Source organism: Somniosus microcephalus, chromosome 1 (assembly GCF_052327205.1).
Source record: "Somniosus microcephalus isolate GS21.2 chromosome 1, FLI_Smic_1.0, whole genome shotgun sequence".
Classification (NCBI taxonomy): Eukaryota; Metazoa; Chordata; class Chondrichthyes; order Squaliformes; family Somniosidae; genus Somniosus; species Somniosus microcephalus.
Genome location: NC_140987.1, coordinates 171884070 through 171909696, shown reverse-complemented (window position 1 = coordinate 171909696; position 25627 = coordinate 171884070). Strand labels below are relative to the sequence as shown.

The following is a 25627-nucleotide window of genomic DNA, read 5'->3' as shown; positions in this document are numbered from 1 at the left end:
CCTGTTTCTGCACGGTATATCCTGTTTTGAACATTGTGTTTTTTTTGCGGAATACTACCTGTACGGATATTGTTCTCCCCCTAAACACAATTAAATTGACAGTGACGCAAAAGCAAAATACTGCAGATGCTGGAAATCTGAAATTAACAGAAAATTAATAGGAAACACTCCGCACTGACGAAAGGTCATCGACCTGAAAAGTTAACTCTGTTTCTCTCTCCACAGATGCTGCTTGACCTGCCACATTAACAACGATGCCGCTCCGTCTCCCCATAATATTTACTTTGGCAAGATCAAAGCACATGAACCTGCAGCCGTGTACTCTCCCATACCTACAATGCTGCTTGGCGGTGTCCCGCTACAACTCCCCCTGATGCACAGAAATCAGAAGTAGAACATTGGCGCATGCGTGCGCCGTCTCTTGACGCCACGTCACTGAAGGTAACACTGAATGCGCAGGCGCTGGCCGCGAGGCGTGGTTTCAGTTGCGGCTCGAGCGGACAAGAGCAGTAACGGACGAATTTTCAAAAAAAATAAAGCAAAGGAGGGGGAGAGCGGAGCGTTCACACGGAGCATATTTACAACACACGCACATTAAAAAGGCGTATGAATAAAGAAACTAACGTTATCTAACGCGTTAAAAAAAAGAAAACGTACATAAACGAGCCTCAGGAGCAGCTCGGTGGTGTGCCAGACTAGCACTTGGTGTGGGTTGGAGGGAAGAAGGGTAACACGAACCCCTTGATTCCGAGTGGAGCAAGCTGCAGGGTTTGACGTCTTCGTGCCTCAGAATTGGCTGAAGACACTGATGTTTTGCTTCGCTATGACAATATACATTTATCGATAGGGGAACTAATTGTCTTTAAATATATTATACACACACACACACATATATACTATTTCCATTTAGAAAAAACGATAAACTACACAAGATATATAAAAAAAACTTATTGCATCCTTTCTGGAGGAGGAAGTAGAACGGTTTTGCTCAGGCTTGAAAAATGACCTTCGTCTGACAAGGAGGAAGATTGTTAGATTTAAGATTCGTTATCGTTTGCCGAGTTAATTTGGGGGAACCGAATGTTACATCGGGCTGCAAGGAAGGAGGTTACCGCCCCGACACTGCCCATTCAGCAGGGCAGCTGATTTGCCGAAACAACCAGACGCACTGAAATGGTAACTCTTGAGAGACTGGGGCAAAAGGACGCAGGAAAGAAAAATGTTTGCAGAACAAAGGTCGGCGAGATTAAAACAATGTGATTATCGGATGGCAAAATAGTCAGCATTTGTTGCCACTTGAGCTCTCTCTCAATTCACTGAAGACTGCAACTTGCAAAACGGGTTTATGTTTAATGCGTAGACAATTTTGAATGCTGAACATTGAGAGATAGAACTGCACAAGGCCGAGTGAAAAAGGGGTATGTGAAACAATAATAACCCGTGACTCGGAAACGCCAAGAACTGGAAATACAGGTTGTTCTTCACCTGATCGAGCTGCTGTTTCCGCAACTCTGTTTCCAACATCTCTCCACGTAACCTGCTCAGCTCCACTACCTGACTGTTGCCTTTTTCTTTCCGAAGATATTACATTTTACCAGGATTTGTGTTGAGAGTGACACCAGTGAGCTTACGATACGGTGAAGAAGTTTTTGGCAGTGGAGCTTTAATCTCGTGGCTTTTTACGGCGGGGGGGCGTGTTTGAAAACCGATTGGGATTTCTCTACTGTTCTGCCACTCGATTCATGTGACAGGAAAACGTTTGCTTCCTGTGTTTGCTGGTTAGTCTAATGGTGCACTTCACTCCGCGCACGCTTTTGGAAGGAACTTTTTACACCTCCGTTCGGAAATATTAAAACACCACTACTATGCAAATTTCGTCGGTGTTCTTATGTCTTTAAATGCGTAAAAATACATGAAAACATGAAACTGAGCAGGCAATTCACTATATTTGGAAGTGCCATATTCTGCGTGGTGATCTTTTCCTTGTACTTAATGCTCGACCATGTTCAGTTTGATCACCCAAAGAACGTGAGGAAAGGGGGAACATTTCCAAAGGTAAGTGCTGTTAAATAACTCGCGTATGTTTATTAGCGAATGGGATCGTTGTGAACAAGGACTACACTTGGCTGTTGCATGCGCTCCCCTTTTAGCGGACTAACAATTGATCTCCCATGGCGTTGCTCACGCGTAGAAATTAAAGCCTCTTTCTGTAACTATCTGCTGATGGTTCCTAGTCTAATTCTGTCTTTGTGTGTCTCTCGCCAAAGATATTTAGTGAAGTGAGGGGGAGGCGAGTTTTCCCCTACAACAAATTTTCCCCCATTTTTGTTTTTACAAGTGGATGAAAGTCAAAATTATCCAAAGGATAGTACATCTATATGGGAAAAAATGCTTTCTGTTTGTGGCATTTGCAAAGCTACATTAAGGAAACATACTTGTAAATCTTGTCTTTGCTGTACAATCATCATCTTGTCGTCTTAGGCAGAACCGAGGACGACTTGCTTCCACACTAAAAATGAGTTCTCAGGTGACTGTTGAGTCCAATGCGGGACCTACAGTCTCGGTCACAGGTGGGGCAGACGGTGGGTGGGGTGCTTGGGTTGACATGCGCTCCTTCCGCCATTTGCGCTTGGCTTTCACTTACTCCTGGCGAAGAGATTTCCCGGATGCTTCTACTCCACTTTGTGCGGTCTTGGGCTAGGGATTCCCAGGTGTCGGTGGGGATGTTGTACTTTTTCAAGGAGGCTTTGAGGGTGTCCTTGAAGCGTTTTCTCTGTCCACCTGGGGCTCTCTTGTTGTGTTGGAGCTTCGAGTAGAGTGCTTGTTTTGGGAGTCTCTTTTTCGGGCATGCGGACGATGTGGCCTGCCCAGAGATGAGGGGGTTGACTTATGAGGAAAGGTTGAGCAGGCTGGGCCTATACTCATTGGAATTTAGAAGAATGAGACGTGATCTTATTGAAACATATAAGATACTGAGGGGGCATGACAAGGTAGATGCAGAGAGGATGTTTCCCCTCGTGGGGAATTCTAGAACGCGGGGGCGCAGTTTTAGAATAAAGGGTCGCCCTTTTAGAACTGAGATGAGGAGGAATTTCTTCTGAGGGTTGTAGATCTGTGGAATTCTCTGCCCCAGAGAGCCGGGAAGGCTGGGTCAGTAAATACATTTAAGGTGGAGATAGACAAATTTTTGCAAGATAAGGGAGTGAAGGGTTATGGGGAGCGGGCGGGGAAGTGGCTTTGAGCCCAAGATCAGCCACGATCTTATTGAATGGCGGAGCAGGCTCGAGGGGCCAAGTGGCCTATTCTTGCTCCTATTTCTTATGTCCCTCTGAGCTGATCGAGTGTGGTCAAAGCTTCGATGCTGGGGATGTTGGCCTGAGCGTCAACACTGACGTTGGCGCGCCTATCCTGCCAATGGATTTGCGGGATCTTGCAGAGGCAGCATTGGTGGTACCTGTCCAGTGCTTTGAGGTGCCTGCTGTACATGGTCCATGTCTCTGAAGCATACCACGTCGGTGTTCTCGCTCAGGCCAACATCCCCAGTATCGAAGCTTTGACCACGCTTGATCAGCTCCGATGGATGGATCACATCGTCCGCATGCCCGATACGAGACTACCAAAACAAGCGCTCTACTCGGAGCTCCGACATGGCAAGAGAGCCCCAGGTGGGCAGAGGAAACGCTTCAAGGACACCCTCAAAGCCTCCTTGGAAAAAGTGCAACATCCCCACCGGCACCTGGGAATCATGGCCCAAGACCGCTCAAAGTGGAGGAGAAGTATCCAGGAAGGTGCCGATTGTACAACAGTTCCATGGGAGCTCACGTCCCAAATGGCCATGGTTCATGTATACGTCAAGACTCTGAGTGTCAAAAAGCAATTTGATCAATAAAACCTGATTATGTCCTCACCCAATGCCCTTTTGTCCATGCACTTTCCAGAAGGGCACACAGGATAGCAATCAGGAATGGGAACTATGGCTGATTTTTCTTCTTCCCTAGCTCATTGTTCAGAGGCCAATTATAGTGCCTCAAGTGCTGCCTGGGCTAAGAGCTAACTTAGCACAAAAACAAGGATAAAACCTGGAACATTCTGGTTTATATTGTTCAGTACTACACTATGCAGTGACTTTATCCATTAAGCCACTGGGGGAGCTTACTGTCTTGTATAGATGCTGAACTGTATGGGAACCTTCCAGGTGCACAGAGTTGCACCTGAGCAGGATGAAAAAATAAAGGCTGCAGATACCTGGCCGACAGCATTGAAAATCTTTGATGTAAAAACTTAAATGCACTTAGGGACCATTAGGATCTGAAAAAGAAAGGACAGCTATTGGGCCAGATTTTGCTGTCAAAATAACAGTGTGGTTAATGGTATTCAATGTTATTTACGGGTAAATGGTACAGCAACTTCAGGCGAGGAGCAGATGCACAGTTAAATGGCAATATCCAAAAGTTGCTGTCCGAGTTGCACCACTCCGCCTTTAACTTTGCAAAAATGGCATTTCGCTGTCTGTCTTGACATGTATTGAACAACGTTCCCTTTAATTTTTTTTGGGTGTATGGCCCATTCAAAATACCACACATGCCTGTTTTTTCCTATGTAAAAGCCGGTGAGCCGGCTACGCGGGAGCTGCAGCGTGCTGTGCGGCTTAAAGGGAACATTGGTTTTGAATGTCGTGAAGTTGCTGTATTTGCACGGTAGACTTGTCATTTCAAGCATAAGTACCCTTTTAGCGATGTGATAATTGTTAATTACTGCCTGTCAACCTCTCTGGAACTGAAAATTAACTATTACAAGTGTGGAGTCTCATCCTTTCAGGTATTAATTGTTGAAGATTTAAAAAATGTAATTCAAAAAAAACTTTTCCTTTCTGTCTCTCCCTCTCTTAATCGAATTTTTCTTTCTCTTTATTTTTCTTTCTGTATCTGATTTGACCTTGAATTCACTCACTCTAATTTACACTTCCTTCTCAGTCCTTCCGCTGTTTATTTCTCAATCTTTCAATCTGATTGGTTAAGGAGATACACAGTTGGTTGCCCTGTTCACTCAGGTCACCGATGCCCTGTTTTCTTCACTGCACCGTTTTCAGCTCGCACTTTCAGCAGCTTAATAGGCAAAAATGTTTTGAGCTGAAGGGTGCAGGGATGGGTCTAAATAACGGCAGGCGCCAATAGATGCCCTGCTACAACAAAATCTGATCCAATGTGTAGGTTGTGTACCTTTTCATCAGAACAATGGTAGGCAGGCAGTTCAGCCCTTTTTGTAGAATAGTACTGACTAAAATAGATGGGAAGAGATCAACATATATGCATAACTACTTGGGCAAAGAGGTAGCTAATGCTTTTAATAGCCTGTGAATAGACTTTAAAATTCTGGAAAGAAGTTAAAAATGGCGGTTGACATAAAAAGTTCAACTAATTTAAGCAGTGGAAAGACATAAGAAACACAAAGATTAAGTATAGTGGCTCTAAATGGAAGGGTTAGAAATCTCATTTACAGAAAGAGATGTGTGGTTGTGATTCCTCACAGTGAGTTTCTGATGTTAATATCACTAGGAGTGTGAATGAGCTTAAATGTTTCACCTGCATAGCGGGAACATTGACAGGAGTGTCACCCCAGGTAACTTTCACGCACTTCATAAGATCTGGCACAAGTTTTATTGACCATAATCTAGGAGCAGATCATAGATCTAGCTACGTAGCATTAAACTTGGGTATTAGAGTAGGCAATAGGATTAAGGAAAAAAATTGGTTTTGTATGAGTGTGATATTCAAGATGGCTCCTGAGCTGGCAGCTCTTTACTGAGCTGTTCTTCTCTTGAACTGTATCCTTGGACATCCTCTGCCCTTTCTTCCCCCCAATCTCCTTTCTTCCATTGCCTAAGTTATCCTGGCTCTGATGGTGAAGGCATTTCAGCCCAAACTACAAGTTCAAAGCTTCCACTACCTATCTCCCGACCCTGCGTGTCTTTGTTCTCACTGAGCTCTTTCAACTACTGGAACTCTGCTGAAACTTGACTTCATCATCTCGATTCCTCTGCCAACAAGACTATGCTGCTCTACTGACTACATTGTTTGACTCAGCAGCTGTGACTCTGTCCTGCTTTCAGTCACTTCAAGTATTAAGCTGCTGAATTCTTTTCTTAAATTGGTTTCTGATCTCCTGGACTTCTCTGGACATCTAGACTACGTTTCTGCTTTGAACTACACTGGATTACACCACTACATTTCTGTACTGGATTACACTGTAAGCCTTACCTGCTATGTCTTTATCTCTGCTGCTAAAATATTTTTTTTTGTTTAAAAATAACTTTTAAACTGCGGCTGTGTCTCTGTTGAACTGGTTCTACTGTTTTTTTCAGCTTTGTTGGCTTCTAGCTAGCAGCTGCTGTTTCACTTGCTGTCCGCTGACTCGTTCTACTGGTTTTCAGCTTTGCTGGTCGCTGGCTTGTGGTTTTACTTTTTCTCCGCCGCTTTGATCTACGGTGACCTCCAACTTGCGTCAATTTCGCCATCATCTTTCTGCACCGCTACCGACTCTCTTCCTACGGCAACAACCTCCATCCTCGAACTCTTCAAATAGATTCAGGACTTTACTCGCCTGCTTTGGACAGCGGTTCATCGATGCTCTGTACCAGCCCTATCCTGCTTACGTTGGCTTTGTCCCTCCATGGGACCTCTGACTTTGACTCTGGTCTCCCTACTATTGTCTCCAACCTATTCCCTGCTACCAGGAAATATGTATCCCATTAATTACTACATAACCAGGCTTATGTAACCTGAGCTTTTCCCCACGTCCATTCGCGTGCGCACTTTGGCTGCCGCTCCGGACCCGAGCCGTTCATTTCTTTTTCCACTTTTTCTCCCCCTTTTCCTTTTCTCTCATCCCTCCCTGACCCCTTTCTTCTGTCGTCCTCTGAGTTCATGCCCTCCTATCCTCCCTTAATCGCTCCCTCCATGTAAACTCCCAACCCATATTCACAGCCACTCCCGCGACCTTGCCATCTCTCGTGGCCTCGCTACTCCCATCGTGTCAATCGCACATAAGGCCGTCTCTAACCACTTCCTCATCGCTCTCGACTCACATCCCACTTCTCCTGCCCCCGCCCCCTAACCCTACTTTCTTCTGTGTCCGCCCTGGGAAAAAAACTCTCCCAACTCTCTTACAACTGCACTTACGAAATCCCAACTGTCCAGCCTTTGGCCCTCCATTCACCACAACATTTCTGCAGCTACCAATCTGCTCAACCACACCCTCACCATCACCTTTGATGTCCTAGTCCTTATTAAAACAATTACTCTCTCTCACCCAGTTCGTTCCCCCCGGTATGGCCCTCATCTTTGCTCCTTTAAGTCCAAGGGATGCAGACTTAAACGGATATGGCGGCCAACTGGTTTAGCCATTCACCGCCACATAACGCATTATCGGGTCCTGCTCGCGTCTGCCAAAATTGCTCACTATTCCAGAATCATTCTAGAATGCAAAGATAAAGCCCGGCTTTTATTCTCCACTGTGCTCTTAAACCCCTCTCCCCTGTGTCCTCCACCCTCGCCTCCGACAACAAATGTGAGGAGCTCATGGACGACTTTGTCTCTAAGATTGAGACCATCCGTTCAGCTGCCTCTGCCACTTCCCTTCCTTCCCCGAGCCCACCGGGTTCCCCCCTGTCCTAGCCCTGAACTCACACTTTTCTCCAGTTTCTCTTCGATCTCCCCTCATGACCTCTCCACGCTCATCTTGTCCGTGAGACTCACTGCGCCCTTGACCCTATTCCCACCAAACTGCTGACCTCCTTTTCTGGCTCCCATGTTAGCTGACATTGTTAACGGTCTCTCTCCTCAAGAACTGTCCTCCTCTCCCTCAAATCTGCCGTCATCACCCCTCTCAAAAAACCCTTGACCCCTCTGTCCTTGCAAAGGACTGCCCCATCTCCAACCTCCCTTTCCTCTCCAAAGTCCTTGAACGTGTTGTCGCTCCCAAACTCGTGTCCATCTTTCCCGTAACTCCATGTTTGAATCCCTCCAATCAGGTTTCCACCCCGCCGCAGTACCGAAACGGCTCTCATCAAAGTCACAAATGACATCCTTTGTGACTGTGACAAAGGAAAACTATCCCTCCTCGACCTCCTTGACTTGTCTGCAGCCTTTAACACGGTTGACCACTGCATTCTTCTCTAATACTGCTCCACCGCCATCCAGCTGAGGTGGGACTGCAGTCGACTGGTTCCATTCTTATCTATCTAATCGTAGCCAGAGAATCACCTGCAATGGCTTCTCTTCCAGCTCCCGCATCGTTACTTCTGGTGTCCCATCAAGGATCTATCCTTGGCCCTCTGCTATTTCTCCTCTACATGATGCCCCTTGGTGACATCATCTGAAAACACAGTGTCAGTATCCACATGTACGCTGACGACACCCAGCTCTACCTCACCACCACACCTCTCGACCCCTCCACGGTCTCCAAATTGTCAGACTGCTTGTCCGACATCCAGTTCTGGATGAGCAAAAATTTTCTCCAATTAAATATTGGGAAGCCATTGTTTTCGGTCCCCACCACAAACTCCGTTCCCTAGCCACTGACTCCATCCCTTACTCTCACATCTGTCTGAGGCTGAACCACACTGTTTGCAACCTTGGTGCCATATTTGATCCTGAAATGAGCTTCCGACCACATATTCGCGGCATAACTAAGACCGCCTATTTCCACCTCCATAACATTGCCCGTCTCCGCCCTTGCCTCAGCTCATCCGCAGCTGAAACCCTCATCCATTCCTTTGTTACCTCTAGACTTGACTCCTGGTTGGCCTCCCACATTCTACCCTTGAGGTCATCCAAAACTCGGCTGCCCGTATCCTAACTCGCACCAAATCTCGTTCACCCATCACCCCTGTGCTCGCTGCCCTACATTGGCTCCCGGTTAAGCAAAGTCTCGATTTCAAAATTCTCATCCTTGTTTTCAAATTCCTCCATGTCCTCACCCCTTCCTATCTCTGTAATCTTCTCCAGCCCCACAACCCCCCAAGATATCTGCCCTCTTGTACATACCTGATTTTAGTCGCTCAGCCATTGGTGGCCGTGCCTTCTGTTGCCTAGGCCCTAAGCTCTGGAATTCCCTGACTAAACCTCTCCGTCTCGCTACCTCTCTTTCCTCCTTTAAGGCGCTCCTTAAAACCTACCTCTTTGACCAAGCTTTTGGTCACCTGCCCTAATTTCTGCTTATGTGGCTCGGTGTCATTTTTTGTCTTATAATCCTCCTGTGAAGCGCCTTGGGACATTTTACCACGTTAAATACACTATATAAATACAAGTTGTTGTCATTCAAAGTGAGAGATACTATTCTGTGCTGCTCTTCCAACTGAATTCATCACGACTATCCCAGTGGTTTATTTACATCATTGATATTGAAATGTTGGCTACAATATTAAGATTTGTCAAAGTAGTCAATATATTTAGATAGGTCAAATCAGTGCAAATTTTGATGGAACTGATAAATTGGCCGGCTTAATGGCTGTAGGTGTAGAACCCCATTGTGTACCATTTTGTTCTTGAGAGTTAAACCCTTTCGTGATCAGTTGGCACTGCAAGACATTCTTTGCATAATTGACCACAATAAGAAGATCCTGGTTAAGCTTTAGTTTGATTGGGCCTGAAGTTAAACTATTTCATTAGTGGTACCCTCCTCAGATTGAGGGGGTACTTGTGGTTTTAATTTCTGTAGTTGACACGGGTTACCTGGTGCCACCCCTACTGGTCCAATTAAAATAGGCATTTTAGGCCTCTGATATAGGCTGCTCCCAGAAGATCTTGGTCATTTCAAACCATTCTGGGTGGGGGTGGTACTTAACTGTAAAAATTTCAATAACCTTAGAGTGCAACCTGCATCTAGGATTCCCGCCGACCCTGGCCACACAAAAGATTATTGCTTAAGATAAAAAATCACGGGATTGGGGGTAATATTCTGGCATGGATAGAGGATTGGCTATCTAACAGAAGGCAGAGAGTTGGGATAAATGGTTCATTCTCAGACTGGCAATCAGTAACCAGTGGTGTTCCGCAGGGGTCAGTGCTGGGTCCCCAACTCTTTACAATCTATATTAACAATTTGGAGGAGGGGACCGAGTGTAACATATCAAAGTTTGCAGATGATACTAAGATGGGAGGGAAAGTAGTGAGTGAGGAGGACATAAAAAACCTGCAAGGGGACATAGACAGGCTAAGTAAGTGGGCAGAGATTTGGCAGATGGAATACAATACTGGAAAGTGTGAGGTTATGCACTTTGGCAGGAAAAATCGTAGAGCAAGTTATTATCTTAATGGCAAGTAACTGGAAAGTACTGAAGTACAAAGGGATCTGGGGGTCCTGGTGCACGAAACTCAAAAGGTTAGTATGCAGGTGCAGCAAGTGATTAAGAAGGCCAATGGAATGTTGGCTTTCATTGCTAGGAGGATAGAATATAAAAATAGGGAGGTATTGCTTCAGTTGTACAAGGTATTGCTGAGACCGCACCTGGAATACTGCATACAGTTTTGGTGTCCATACTTAAGAAAGGACATACTTGCTCTCGAGTCAGTACAAAGAAGGTTCACTCGATTAATCCCGGGGATGAGGGGATGGACATATGAGGAGAGGTTGAGTAGATTGGGACTCTACTCATTGGAGTTCAGAAGAATGAGAGGCGATCTTATTGAAACATATAAGATTGTGAAGGGGTTGGATCGGGTGGATGCGGGGAGGATGTTCCCGATGATGGGTGAAACTAGAACTGGGGGCATAGTCTTAGAATAAGGGGCTGCTCTTTCAAAACTGAGATGAGGAGGAACTACTTCACTCAGAGGGTGGTAGGTCCATGGAATATGCTGCCCCAAAAAGCTGTAGAAGCTACATCATTACATAAATTTAAAACAGAAATAGACAGTTTCCTAGAAGTAAAGGGAATTAAGGGTTACGGGGAGCGGGCAGGAATTTGGACATGAGTCTAGGTTCGGATCGGTCATGGCCCTGTGGGTAGCGGAGCGGGCCCAGGGGCCGTGTAGCCTGATCCTGCTCCTATTTCGTGTGTCTAATTCTGTTAGATTCAGGAGATGGTTCTGTGATAGTGGATTGGCGGTTAGGATCAGATCAGCCATGATCTTATTGAATGGCAGAGCAGGCTCGAGGGGCCGATTGGCCTACTCCTGCTCCTATTTCTTATGTTCTTATGTTGATGAGGGGTTGTGCAAGCCACAGTGTTAAGTTTCTCTGGCATCTCTCTGGTAGGGTTCACAGCAAGTGTTCCTCTAGGAAAAGAAAATGGGAGGCTGGAACTTATTAAGGCCTTAAAAAAGGTTTGCTGGCTATTAGGCTTATCTTAAAATAATTGCCCATTGTTCCCTTTGGAGAAATGTAAAAGTAATGTTATTCCCCTCGAATCATTAAGGGCAGCGTGGTGCTGCTCTGATTTTCCTCTAGTTGTCTGAGTGGACTCCTCTGTTGCATCTGTACAAACATGGGTCCAACCTACTCTGACTGTTTAAATTCCTTTGTCTCCAGTATTTGGGATGGAGCCTATGGCCTCGTCTTGTTGGACTCAGGAATTTCGAGCCTAGATGTTTTAAAGGAGACTTGTACAATAGAACATAATTCTGTTATTGGTGTTTTTTCCTTTAGCTACTAGCTTCAGAACTAGGGGTCACAGTCTCAGAATAAGGGGTCGGCCATTTAGGACTGAGATGAGGAGAAATTTCTTCACTCAGAGGGTGGTGATTCTTTGGAATTCTCTACCCAAGAGGGCTATGGATGCTCAGTTATTGAGTATATTCAAGACAGAGATCAATAGATTTTTGGATACTAAGGGAATCAAGGGATATGGGGATCGGGCGGGAAAGTGGAGCTGAAGTGGAAGATCGGCCATGATCTTATTGGAAGGCGGAGCAGGCTCGAAGGGCCGAATGGTCTACTGCGCCAATTTCTTGTGATCAGCTTAGCTGCATTGGTGGAAGGCCTTGGTTCGGGCCTCACTTCAGAACTTGAGGACGTGACCTAGGCTGATACTCCAGTACTGAGGGAGTGCTGCATTGTCAGAGGATGTTAAACTAAGGCTCCTGCTTGTCCAATAATGCAGGTGGATGTTAAATACCCCATGGCATTATTTGAAATACAGCAGGGATTTTTCTAGGTGTCCTGGCCAAAATTCATGCCTCAACCAACACCACCTAGAACAGCTTAACTAGCTGCTTATGGGGTCTTGCTGTGTGTATAATCGCTGCTATTTTTGCCTAAATAACAACAGTTATTGCACTTCAAGGTACTGTAGCTCATTGTATGTGAAGAACTTTTAGATGTTGCTGAAAGAAATAAGATGCTATATAAAAGCAAGTCTTTTTATTGTTTGTCCCTCTCTTCCTCTCCTGACGGCATTGACTTCTTGCTTGGGTATGGTTCCATGTATGCTAGTCATCCTGTAGTACCTCACCCAGGTGGCCATTTTTTACGTGAATTTCCATGAGTGAGCTATGGTAAGTAATTTGACTGTCAGTGGCATCACAGACAAGCCTGATCCTGTCTCCACTGGACATTGACACAGACATTATTCAACAGGACTGATTAGAAAGGAACAGGAATCCCGAGTATTCTTTCCAATCCAGGAGTGGTGAGTCCAGTTGAAGTGCCCATACTGCTGCGCTAGCTGAAATAAGCTAATTTAGCACATTGGGACATTCTTGATCTGTCGGGCTTAGCTAATTCACTGTCTTAACCAGTTGAACTATTGGGGGAGACCTTGTGCTCTTTTACAGCACCTTTATTGATTTCCTAAAATACATACCTTTTTAAAAAAAAAAAAAAAAAACCAATTACAATAATTATGAACCATTGAAACATAATCAGTAGGTATATTTTACCTGTTTTTTCCCCACATATGTAAGACTCTAATACTTGTGTTGTTCAGTGACTGTTCATTCACATTTGTAGTGTCACCAGAATGGAATCTTAAATTATCCAAATACTTGTTCTGCAACCTGTGGTCCACTGAATTGGAACAGTCTACTGCCTAGTATCACATGAAAATAGCAGCATACATTGGCCAAAGTAGATAAATGTTGTTTCCAACAGCTCATTTAGACCCACTTGCACATAAGAATGCCATAACATATTTTGGGGGTTGCAGACAGAGTATTTTTAATTTTATCAACCAATGGACAATTCCACATTCTAATTTTAAAAAAAAACTCATCTCTGGATATGTTAATTTATTTCTGTGCTAAAGGCCTTTACAGATTTTTAGGCTGGTGTCAAGATTGAAGGCTTTTTTAGCCATTTCTGTTTACAAGGATACATTTCTATGAGGATCTACTTGTATGATATTAAATAAGTCTAGGTAAAACTTTTTTTTTTTTTTTTAAATGGTTTTAGTTTTTTGATTAACCATCTTCAATGTTTGATTGAATAGCAATAACATTACTTTCATTTGTATTATTGGGATTGAAAGGCAGGCTAGTGGATTGAAGGATTAGAGAGTAGACTGGTGAATTGACTGAACCCATCTGCAGTGTTCTTTAATCAGCAGCCCAACTTCAATTTCCTTATACAGTTTACAGGTATATATATCTATCTATATCTATATCTAGAGCGTACCTACACGTGCGTTACGTCGAAAGAAAGCTGACGATTCCAGAACCGTCCTAAGCGTATTTACGTTTCGGCTGGACAAAAATTGTTCGCGCCTTATGCAAAAAACCTTCAAAATTAAACTCATTATCTGCTAAGTAGCATTGATTGACTGACGTCAAGGTCGACCAATCCTGTGCCGGCACGATTGACCAATCCTACAGTTCAGTCGCCTGATGGTTGGCCAATCGCTGCGTCTGTGGGCGGGACTAATCGTTTTCATCTCCGGGATCTGGCACCCATTGCCTCAAGCTAAAAACCCCATTTACTTCCAGCTCAAAATCTGCTAATCCAGCTTCGAAAAAGTTAGTATCTCTTTTAAAAATAACATAAGATTTACCAAAAACGTTTTATAAGTACTTTCACTTTCATCTTTCAAGGTATTAAAAGGTAGAAATGTTGCCCGGCAGCAGATTAAGAGAGGGACACGGAGACAGGGCCCAAAAGCCTGGGACTCGATTTAAAATGTTGCCCGGCAGCAGATTCACAGAGGGACACAGAGAGGCCCCAAATCCTGGGACTCGATTTAAACCGCCCGGCCCAAAACAGCCCTGGCAAAGCCAGCAGCCATTGCTTCACTACTTCCAGCTCAAACTACTCTGCTAATCCAGCTTCGAAAAAGTTAGTATCTCTTTTAAAAATGACATAACATTTACCAAAAATGTTTTATAAGTACTTTCACTTTCATCTTTGAAGCTATTAAAAGGTAGAAATGTTGCCCGGCAGCAGATTCACACAGGGACAGACAGACAGGCCCCAAAGCCTGGGACTCGATTTAAACCGCCCGGCCCAAAACAGCCCTGGCAAAGCCGGGCTCCCCCAGCTAGTTATATATAGATATGTTCTGTAGCGTATGCAGCTGGCAGCATTTTTCTTGGAGTGAGTAGCCCTCGATCAGCTTGCAGGCCGATCTGAAGTCAAGAATATAATTCCTTTCACGGGAGCTGCCCTGGGAAGGTTCACAGATTTTGATGTCCAAGAGCAAGCTAGCAGAAAGAAGACCTGCATGGTGGGACTCTTAAAGGTGGAAATTGATGTGTGTATATATTTAAAAGTCAAAGAATGTTTTGGGGTTCTTTATTTTTCGATATACAAAGAAGAAGCCTTTTTGAAGCTGAGAGGAATGAAAGAGAATACTTAATCATCTTTGCTTGGGCTATGTGCCAAAGTCGATTGACCCAGTGCCACAGCCTTGTGTCAAAGGCAATATATAATGATGTGCTGCAAATGAGAGAAAATCAGTAAGTTGGTCCAATTGGAGACCAAAATGATAAAGTGAAGTAGGCTGGGTAACACTGTAAAATGAATACTGACATTGATCTCACCAAGAATCATAATTCAACAGTGGTTAATTGAAGGAAAGCCAGACAGAATATGGTAGAGGCTAGCTACCTTACACCAGCTCTTTCAATGAAAAGTTCTCAGTTGGTACTTCCCCTGTGCAATAGCTCACTGCTGGAATGATGGCCTCCATTACTCTATGGGAATTTTAACAATTATAATTGGAATTTCCATGTTTCACAAGACAAAGTGATCTTACTGGTTCTATAGAAAGTAAAACTGCCTGAAAACAGTTTAGCCTCATAAATAGAATGTACTAAAATAATTCTGTCTTGATACCAGCCAAAAGAATTGCCAACAGTTCTGTGGCACGGAAAGAAAATGATGTATCTGGAAATTTTAAAAAAAAGTCATTTTTGAGAGGGAATCTACACTGCATAGAGTTGAATAGAGTCCACTTATAATAACTGGAAAGATGTGATAAACCAAACTTGGTTGATCAACAGAGACACCCCGCCCTATATCACCATCTTACAATATTTAAAAAAAAATAAAGGTGGAAAGCTTGTCCTCAAGAAACTTTGTCACCTAAAATTATTCTGCAAATTTAATCTGAATATATACGAACACCCTCTCCCTGCCATGGCATTACTCATGCTGATACAAAGGTTATGCTGGTGTAGGCTTCCTCCCCCTTCATTGATGAACACACATACACACACATCATCTGGGTGTGGTTTAAACCAGAGATTCTTAACCTTTTCGCTTCCGAGGCCCCCCTCCTGTGTTATAAAAATTCTATGGACCGCCTGTAACACAACACAAGTATTTTTTTGTATAAAAAAAGTTATTAGTTATTACCTGTAATAGCTTTATTACACCTTACGTAAAGAAGAATTTATTAAGTCCTAAATTTACATAAGCAAAATACTGTGAATGCTGGAAATCTGAAATAAAAACAGAAAATGCTGGAAATACTCCAAGTCAGGCAGCATCTGTGGAGAGAGAAACAGAGTTAACGTTTCAATTCTGACCAAGGTCATCGACCTGAAATGTTATATCTGTTTCTCTCTCCACAGATGCTGCCTGACCTGCTGAGTATTTCCTGTTTTTATCCTAAATTTACATTATGTGCCCATTTACTGCCCAAGGTCTGCTCTACCCCATCAAATGAACCAAGAGCAACAAGTGCAGTGCTCACTACAGGCTCGTTTTATGCACACTTGGTCGGACTGGACTAAAATCCCAGGTCCACGTCCTCCATTTCGGAAACAGAACTTCTCTCTTATTTCAGTACCAAACCCCAACATGGTGGTAAAAGCCAGCAACTTGAATTAACAGCACTAATACTGGTGTTGGCGGATGGCACATGAGAGAAATGGAGAAATAAACAGGGCCCTGAGCGACTTTACCCACCTGACCTCATTGCCATAAATCCTTTAGCGACAAAGGCAGCCCCCCTCTTTCCTCCTCCCCAACCCTTTCACAAATAGCCGGCGGTATCTCAAAGGACATGAGCACCCACCACTGTCCGTCAGAAAAGCACATGGCCATGAATATAAAGCTCCAAGTCTGAAATATGAGGAAAATTGTGATGACGATTTAAGCTGTTTTATTAACTCAGACTGAAGACATTGAAGGGGAGAGTCACACCAGATCCAGATTTTTACGGCTTAGTCACTGGCCCAGAGACTGGAAAGTCTCTTTCTTTCCTCCCCACCCAAGGCCACGTGACGGTGTGCACTTTCTCCATTGATGGCGCCCTTTTCACACAAGCGAGCGGCTTCCAACCGACACAGGGCAGCTCTGGATGGGGAAAGAAAAGGGTTGAAAGGAGGTCTCTCACTACCTCAGCCCACGCAATTCCAGACTAACTGTTAGATTTCCCCATCCTAAATTCAAGTTTTAATCCCCCGGAAGAGAAGTTATAACTTCCAGTATTTTATTTAATAGTTAAAAGCGGCGAGTGGTTTCTGAACGTGGAACCAATTAGGGCTGGATCAAAAAAATACTTACTGAGGTAAGTATCGCTGTAAAAGTCAGTGACATGCAAAGGGACTTGTCTAAGCATTCAAATGGTGTTCAACAGTAAGAACCTGAATTGACTGCTCATGCACAGTCCTTGTAAAGCTGAGACTATGGCACTCGTCTCAATTTGCAGGGGAAACTACTGATGTTTATGCCATAAACATCAGTAGTTTCCCCTGTATATTGATGGGACAAATCAACTGGTGGATCCCCTGAAATTTAGGGGTCTGCAGATCCCCGGTTGAGAATCCCTGGTTTAAACAACTATTTATATTCAGCCACAGCTTGTTTCATTGAAGACAGCCCATCACTGCCAGTTGTAAAGGTCGTCATCTACATTTATTTGACATGAATTGCATAAACCAGGTTATGGTGCTTTGGTTTAACCAATATCTTTTTAAAACTATGCTTTAAACGTTAATATTTTGCCTTGCAGTTCCTTCTATGCTTCCTTCATGATTAGAGGTATTAAAATTAATGCTTTGCCTAAAATTAATATTAATTATTCCTTTCAAAACAGTCCTTACAATATCAAGTAGGCAGGTACTCACGTGTTTAGAATGCAAGTTTTTGATATGATGAATAGGAGTTCTATTGCAATTTAAGCTATTAGAAAGTTTAAATATTGGTAATATCTGTACAAAATGTGACTGGTCACTTTAAATTTGTACTACTGTAGGCTTATTGTCTCGAGTGATGTCGAATCCACATTTTTTATGTGTGGTTTGAAAAAACCAGTTAGACAGAAAACATGGCCACATTGCTGCCAAGACACTAGTTGCCTTTGATATGCTAATACTTTTCAGTTGCAAAGCCAGTCATGTTGATCTCACCGACAGTCGTTATTTGATAGTTATCAGTGTATTGAATCTGTTGATTAGCAGCTATTCAACTTAGTTGGTTGGAGAAAGGTTTCTGAGATAGAGACCCCTGTTGCTTGGAAGATTATTTGACAGACTGCTCTGTAACTGAGAGTTACTGAATCTGAAGAATGAATAGGTAAGCCTTCCCCTAGCTCCTCTTATACCACTGTACAGCAGCCTATGTGGAGGTTGCATGTAGAGGATCTGTGCTGGGTCGTCGGAATCCCATTTATATGTATTATTACAGACGCTGGTCCAGATTTAGTATGCTAAAAAGTTAGTAAGGTGTTGCTCCTTTTTGTTAGTTTTGTACACCTGAACTGGTTGAAGTTAAACTTTTAATATTCAAGTGCAATATGTCATGCTATGCGACTGTTTAGTCTTTACTATTAATAAACATTATTCATATTTTCTAGCCTAATTCACATTATTTCATAGAGTGCTTATTCTTCTGCTTTATGAAATGGGGTGAATGTGAAGGAGCTTGAGTCAATTCGGTAAGCTGTTACAGTAACGAGTTTCTGATTAACCGTGGGCCATGTCACATTACTAGATATTGTGCATATAATGTTTATAAAGTCACACTCTGGTTCGTAGGGAGCAAGGACTTGTTTTCAGCAGTAACCTTTGGTACTGAGCTTGAGAGAAATATCTTACTAAAGCCTAAAGATGATAGACTGTCTCGTATGTTTAATTTATTAATAGTCAGGTTTAAGAAATTTGAAACTAATGAGATTAAATTAATTTGCATCTTTCCTATGTAGGGTTGCAAAATTCTGGGAATTTTTAAAAGAGGAAACTTTCCATGGGAATTTTTGGGAATTTTGGGAATTTATGGGAATTTTGAGTTTTTTTGCACACTGATGGTTTTTGTCTCTGACCCTTATATTATCTTTGTCGTCAAAATAGACATACTGTTCCATACAAATAAAAACAGGCTTTCAAAACTTTATTTAGGTTATAATTTTGAACTTTATTGAACCCCCACAAAAAAGACCCATCTAAAATAAAATAAAAAGAGCGTCAGCTTATTTAGCCTGTAATTTGTCCTTATTTTGTCCCTTTGAGTCTTCTACTCCTCATTGCTCCTCCTGATTCTCTGACTCTGGCTCTGACGTGTCCATTTCCTCCTCTGTGTCAGTGTCTAGCTGTGTGGTGGACACTTCTGTATCTGGCTCAATAAGTTGTAGGTTCGCCCGGATAGCCACCAGTTTCTCCACTCTCTTGTTAGTCAGCCTGTTGCGCACCTTTGTATGCGTATTCCCAAAAAGTGACCAGTTTCGTTCAGAGGCCGCTGATGAAGGTGGGATTTGGAGTATCACCGATGCAATAGGTGACAGGGCCTCAGATGCACAAAGTCCCTTCCACCAGGTATGTGCACTGATATGCTTGCATGATTCCCATATCCCATCCCCATTCCAAAGACCTTGCTTGGTAGAGAACTTTGCCAGACTTCCCAGAACTTTGCCCACATCCAGATTGAGATGGTGTGAGAGGGTAGAAATCACGCTGTAAGCGCTGTTGATCTGTTCTCCAGAAAGTATTGGTCTCCCAACATGCTTTGGGTCCAGCATGTATGCTGCAGCATGAATCGGCTTGACACAAAATTCTTGACGCGTCTGTATGAATTGAACAATTGCCTTCTCCTCTGCTTTGAGCAGCAGGGATGTGGGTAGGGCAATGCTGATTTGTTCTTTTAAATCAGTAAAAAGCCTGAGAACATCTGACAAGACAACGTCATCTCCTTCAATCTGAGCAATTGCAGATGCTACTGGTGAGAGTAGTTTAAGGCTGCTAACCACTCTCTCCCAAAACACATCATCCAGCAGTATTTTCTTGATGGTGGTTTCCATATCCCCAGACTGGGATATTGCCATTTCTTGCAGCGACTCCTTACCCTCCAGAAGGCTGTTGTACATTATGACAACACCACCCCATCTAGTGTTGTTGGGCAGCTTCAGTGTGGTGTTCTTGTTCTTTGTCATTTGCTTGGAGTTGTAGGTTGCTGCAACTACCTGTTTTCCCCTGACATACTTAACAACTTGCTTGGCTCTCTTGTACAGTGCTTCCATGGTTCTCAAACCCATGATGTCCTTGAGGAGCAGGTTAAGCCCATGAGCTGTGCACCCAGTAGACGTAATATGAGGGTAGGCCTCCTCCACTTGAGCCCAAGCAGCCTTCATATTCGCAGCATTGTCAGTAACTACTGCAAAGACCTTTTGTGATCCAAGATCGTTGATGACCGCTTTCAGCTCATCAGCAATGTATGTGCCTGTGTGTCTGTTGTCCTTCGTGTCTTTGAGCTTTCCTTGGACTCTGTTATACTCAGCCTCCAGCAAATAAGTAGACAAAGCATGTCTGGTGGGAGGACAGTATGCAGGGCGAATAACATTGAAAAATCTCTTCCAGTACACATTGGCTGTGAGCATGAGGGGTGAGCCTGTTGCATATACAGCTCGAGCAAGGCACTCATCTGCATTCTTCTGGCTATGGTTATCCATTGTATCAAAGAACCTTCCAAGTGGGCCAGGAGTTGCTGATGATAAGGAGCCTGATGCTGAATGAGAACCATCATCTTCTTGAATGGAAGCAGAGGAACTCTGGGCTGACTGCTGTGAGCTTTGAGTGAAGTTGTTGCATTTGGATAAATGCTGCTGCATCTTTGTGGCATTCTTTACATATGGCTTTCTACAGTGTTTGCACATGTACACAGTCTTTCCATCTTTAATGTCTGGGGTAAAATGCTTCCACACATCCGACGGTAAACGTGGCATTGTTCTATGCAGAGAAATAAAGGGCATTCATCTCTGTGTCGAACTGCGGTCGATCAGCACGATTGCAACAGGGTGAGTACATTTTTGCTGATGCTCCATGTGATGGAAGCATGACCTGTACACACACGACGCTACATCACCAATAGTGTATTATTTTGTATATTTTAAATTGAAGGATGACAGAGTTCAACAAGTAATTGGTTTATTTGGTATAAAGTCTGATTTACTTACTGCATCATCACAACATCAGCAGAAAACAAAATGACTTCCCTCAGGACCCCTAACCTGGATCTTAAAAAAACTATAGCAGTCTTACAGATGCCTGCAGGCCAATCACAATTCGATATGCAAATATTACAAATAGAGGGAGCTAATCGCTCATCCACTCATCCAACCAATCAGGACACATTTGTTCACAGTCACACACAAAACTTGTAATTATTAAAACAAGCCAAGTAAGAAGATAAACATATATTGATTAAGAAATTCCTTAATAATTAAGATTCCATCTCTGTTAGTAATTTTAAGAGAGGACATGTGGGGAAAAAAAAGAAAGAAATACAAAAAAAACAATATTATGCTAGCATGTGCTTTTTTGGGCAAAATTCCCAAGCTAAATTTCCCGTGGAAAATTTCCGGAAATTTACCGGAAACTTTCCATCCCTTTGCAACCCTATTCCTATGTATCTCTGGGACTGAACTAAATTTTACTAACCAATAACTAAATTAAACATCTTTAACTTACTCTTAACCCATAGTCCTGCAAAATTTCCCTTTTGAAAGTTACTACAGGTAGACTATCCTTTATCCGAAAACCTCGGGACCAGCCGTGTTTCGGTTTTCGGAAAATTTCGGATTTCGGAAGGTATTTTATAAGACTGGGAAATTTGTCGGGGGTGGGGGTCGTCAGGGGGTCGGGGTTGGCGGGGGTCGGGGGTGGGGGTCGGCGGGGTGGGGGTCGGCAGGGGGGTCGGGGTCGTGCACACGACTTACGCTGAACAAAAACACTTTCGGTTTTCAGAGGATTTCGGTTTTCGGAAGTGCGGATAAAGGGTAGTCTACCTGTATTGAATTTGCTTCCACCACTCTTTCAGGCAGTGCATTCCAGATCATAGAATAAATAGAATCATAGAATAGTACAGCACAGAAGGAGGCCATTCGGCCCATTGAGTTTGCGCCGGCTCTTTCGAAGAGCAATTCAGTTAGTTCCACTCCCCGACTCTTTCCCTATATCACTGCAATTTTTTTCCTCTTTCAGGTATTTATCCAATTCCCTATTGAGGGCTACTATTGAATCTGTATCCACCACTCTATCTGGTAGCGCTTTCCAAATCCTAACCACTCATTGTGTAAAATAGATTTTCCTCATGTCACCTCTGGTTCTTTTGCCAATTGCCTTAAATCTGTGCCCTCTCGTTATTGACCCTTCAGCCATTGGAAATGGTTTCTCTTTATTTACTCTATCTAAACTCCTCATGATTTTGAACACCTCTATCAAATCTCCTCTTAGCCTTCTCTGCTTCAAGGAGAACAACCCCAGTTTCTCTACTCTATGCACTTAATTGTATTCCCTCATCCCTGGAACCATTCTAGCAAATCTCTTCTGTACCCTGTCCAAAGCCTTCACATCCTTCCTAAAGTGTGGTGTCCAGAATTGGACACAATACTCCAGTGTGGCCAAATTAGTGTTTTATATAATATAAAATAAAAACAGAAAATGCTGGAAATACTCAGCAGATCAGGCAGCATCTGTAGAGAGAAACAGAGTTAACGTTTCAGATTGATGACCCTTCGTCAGAACTGGAAAAAGTTGGAGATGTAACAGGTTTTTAAGCAAGTGTAGGGGCCGAAAACTGAAAACAGTACTCCTGATGGAGTCTGATCAAAGCTCTGTACAACTGAAGCATCACTTCCTCACTTTTATATTCCGCTTGAGATGAATGTCAACATTCCATTAGCTGTTTTGATTACTTTTTGTACTTGTGCACTAGCTTTTAGAGATACATGTACCTGGACACCCAAATCCCTTTGCTCCTGCACAGTTTCTAGCCTCACACGATTAAGAAAGTATTTTGATTTGTCTTTCTCAGATCCAAAGTAGATGACCTCACACTTCCCCAATTTGAACTCCATCTGCTATAGTTTTGCCCACTCACTTAATCTTTCTATGACCCTTTTTCACTTCCTTTATTCCGACTCTCCTCCCTCTCAATTATCAACCCATGTCACAAGGTTACCTCTAATTCCATGCGCTCTCAATTTTGCTAATAATCTCGTGCGGAACCTTATCCACTGCGTTCTACAAGTCCATATACACAAAATGCATAGACACTCTATCCATATCTACCAAAGTACTGATTTCAAAAAATGTAACTAGATTAGTCAGACAGGACATTATAAATATTTTATAAAAATTTAAAAATTGCCACATGTATATCTAATTACCAAGTGCACTATTGTCTGCTGCTCTTGATTTGCAGAATATTCATAGTCACTTATAGCAACAACTTGCAAGGTGAGGTGACATGGGTATTATTTCTATCATGAGTTGACTAACCTAGAAAACTAAAAAGCAAAGTTAACGGATCTAAGACCAATGCCACAAGTAGGGTAAATCATTTAACTCCTCGGGGAACATAAGAAATAGGAGCAGGATTAGGCCAATCGGCCCCTCGGGCCTGCCCCGCCATTCAATAAGATCATGGCTGATCTGATCTTGGCCTCAACGCCACTTTCCCGCTCTCTCCCCATACCCCTTGACTTGAGGAGGCTCGAGTGGAGCATAAACGCCGGCATGGACTGATTGGGCCAAATGGCCTGTTTCTGTGCCGTATATCCTATGTAATCCTATGTAAATTCAGGACTTTTATTTCGAACCTTGCTGCTTGAATGATTTAACATGCATTACAATAATATTAAGCAATGCTAAAGTTACAATGTACAAAATTTGACTTGTCACAAATATAATATGCTATAGTCATACCAAATTCCTGTCAAAGTTAGCTCAGGAAAAGTTCTGGCTTTATATTGTTTCATGAAACAAAAAAATTAACTGCTTCTAAAAGCAGCTTCCCTTTTGATTTTAATTGTCAGCCCTTTACCATTGACAGTAAACAGGGGTAGAGATGTTGCTTAAAAACAACAGGTTCTGGTGCACACTTTGAAAATTGTCTGAGTGAAGGCACAATGCATGCTGGAAACTCTATCTTGCTACTTTATTGAGTACTCTCAGTGGTGACTGATGGATCCCTCAGGAGCTCAAGACAGGCTTTTGAGAATGATAATGAACTTCAATGAAAATGTTGTCTGAAGCATTACGAACACCGAAAGCACTAGAAGAGCATAGGAAATAGGAGTAGGAGTAGGCCATATGGTCCCTCGAGCCTGCTCCGACATTCACTAAGATCATGGCTGATCTTCGACCTCAACTCCACTTTCCCACCCGATCCCCATATCCCTTAATTCCTTTAGTATCCAAAAATCTATCGATTTGAGGCTTGAATATACTCAACGACTGAGCATCCACAGCCCTCTTGGGGTAGAGAATTCCAAAGATTCACAACCCTCTGAGTGAAGAAATTCCTCCTCATCTCAGCCCTAAGGGGCCAACTCTTTATCCTGAGGTACTGTGCCCCCTAGTTCTAGACTCTCCAGCCAAGGGAAACAATCTCTCTGCATCTACCCTGTCGAGCCCTCTCCAATCCTATATGTTTTAATGAGATCACCTCTCATTCTTCTAAACCCCGGAGAGTATAGGCCCACTCTACAGAATTCTATAAAATAGGTAAGTTTAATAATCTTGTAAATTTTGTAATTTTTAATGGACCGTATTTTCTGATCGGAGGCTTCCTGCGTGCGGAGGCCTCCGATCTGGAAAAAATCTACGCCCTTTCCTGAGTGCTCCAGAGGTCCAGCCATTTCTGCTCCTGGGCCTCTCCACAACGAAATGTGCAGGGCCCAGGTATCCCAGGGGCGCATGCAGTTCGCAAGTGTCCCTGGGATCACGTGGGCCATGGGGAACCAATGAAAGAAGGGAATCCCCCTTCATACTTTGACAGGTAGACCTGTCAAAAGTATAAATGGAGATCACTGAAAAAACACATCAAAACATTAAATTAATTTTAAAAAAACCATCACTTTTTAAAATGAGTTAAAATTACATTAACTTAAATATTTTAAACAAAAGGCGTAAGATTTTTAAGGGATTTCAGCGGGTGGAGGTTCTGGAGAAAGTGGAACTCTCTATCCGCAGAGGCCCTTCTCCAGGGCAGGCGTCCGATCTGTCAAGAGGATTCTTGACAGATCGGAAATGCCGGTTTTCAGCACATGCGCTTCGCATGCCTGAAACTGGAACTTGCACTTGCGAGGTTCCTATGGGTGTGTACACAGCTCGTACATTCCCATAGGGATCGGAAATTATGGGCCAATGTTTTTATTGTGTTAGAAACATTATTTCCAACAGCAAGTCTTCAGCCAAGTAGAGAAAGCAAGATGACAGCTAAAAGGATTTACAAAAATAATTGGTTTGCCATTTTTATTGGCAGGTTTATTGTCAAAAAAATCAAATTACTTTAACTGCTTCAAATAATGGCTTCTTTATTAGTTGTCAGCCCTTATCCATTGACTGAAAGCAGTAGAGGAGATGCAAGCACCATCAGGTCTTGCTCTTCTCTGCCAAATCCACTTGCTACTCCAGGATCATCCTGGAAAGCAAAGATAACCTGTGGCTTATTTTCTCCATAAATCCCTCTCCCCTGCCCCCTCCACTCTCACTTCCAACAACATTTGTGAGCAGCTCATGGACTTGTTTGCTATTACGATTGAGGCCATCCATTCAGCTGCCTGTGGCATATCTTCCGGGGAACATAGGGCCTGATGAAAGGGTGGAACTGAAAGAAATCAGTATTTGTGGGAAATGGTGTTAGGAAAATTGATGGGACTGAAGGCCGATAAATCCCCAGGGTACTTAAGGAAGTGGCCCTAGAAATAGTAGATGCATTGCTGGTCATCTTCCAGAACTCGATAGACTCTGGAACA

At 43.2% G+C, this 25627-nt stretch overlaps 1 protein-coding gene and 1 long non-coding RNA gene across 3 annotated transcripts in view; one reads left to right on the top strand and one right to left on the bottom strand.

Moving 5' to 3' along the window:
- The window catches only part of LOC147124465 (uncharacterized), a 53695-nt gene extending 52120 nt beyond the window's left edge, over positions 1–1575 (bottom strand). Inside the window, exon 1 of the long non-coding RNA XR_015078335.1 lies at positions 1486–1575. This is a non-coding gene — a long non-coding RNA (uncharacterized LOC147124465). The remainder of the gene's footprint in view (positions 1–1485) is intronic.
- A 202-nt stretch (positions 1576–1777) lies between these two features.
- man2a1 (mannosidase, alpha, class 2A, member 1) overlaps positions 1778–25627 on the top strand; it is a 355305-nt gene continuing 331455 nt past the window's right edge. For both annotated transcript variants that reach the window (XM_085987444.1, XM_085987435.1), the window contains exon 1: positions 1778–2055. In XM_085987444.1, coding sequence (XP_085843570.1) covers positions 1921–2055 — 135 coding nt within the window. In that variant the 5' untranslated portion in view covers positions 1778–1920. The remainder of the gene's footprint in view (positions 2056–25627) is intronic.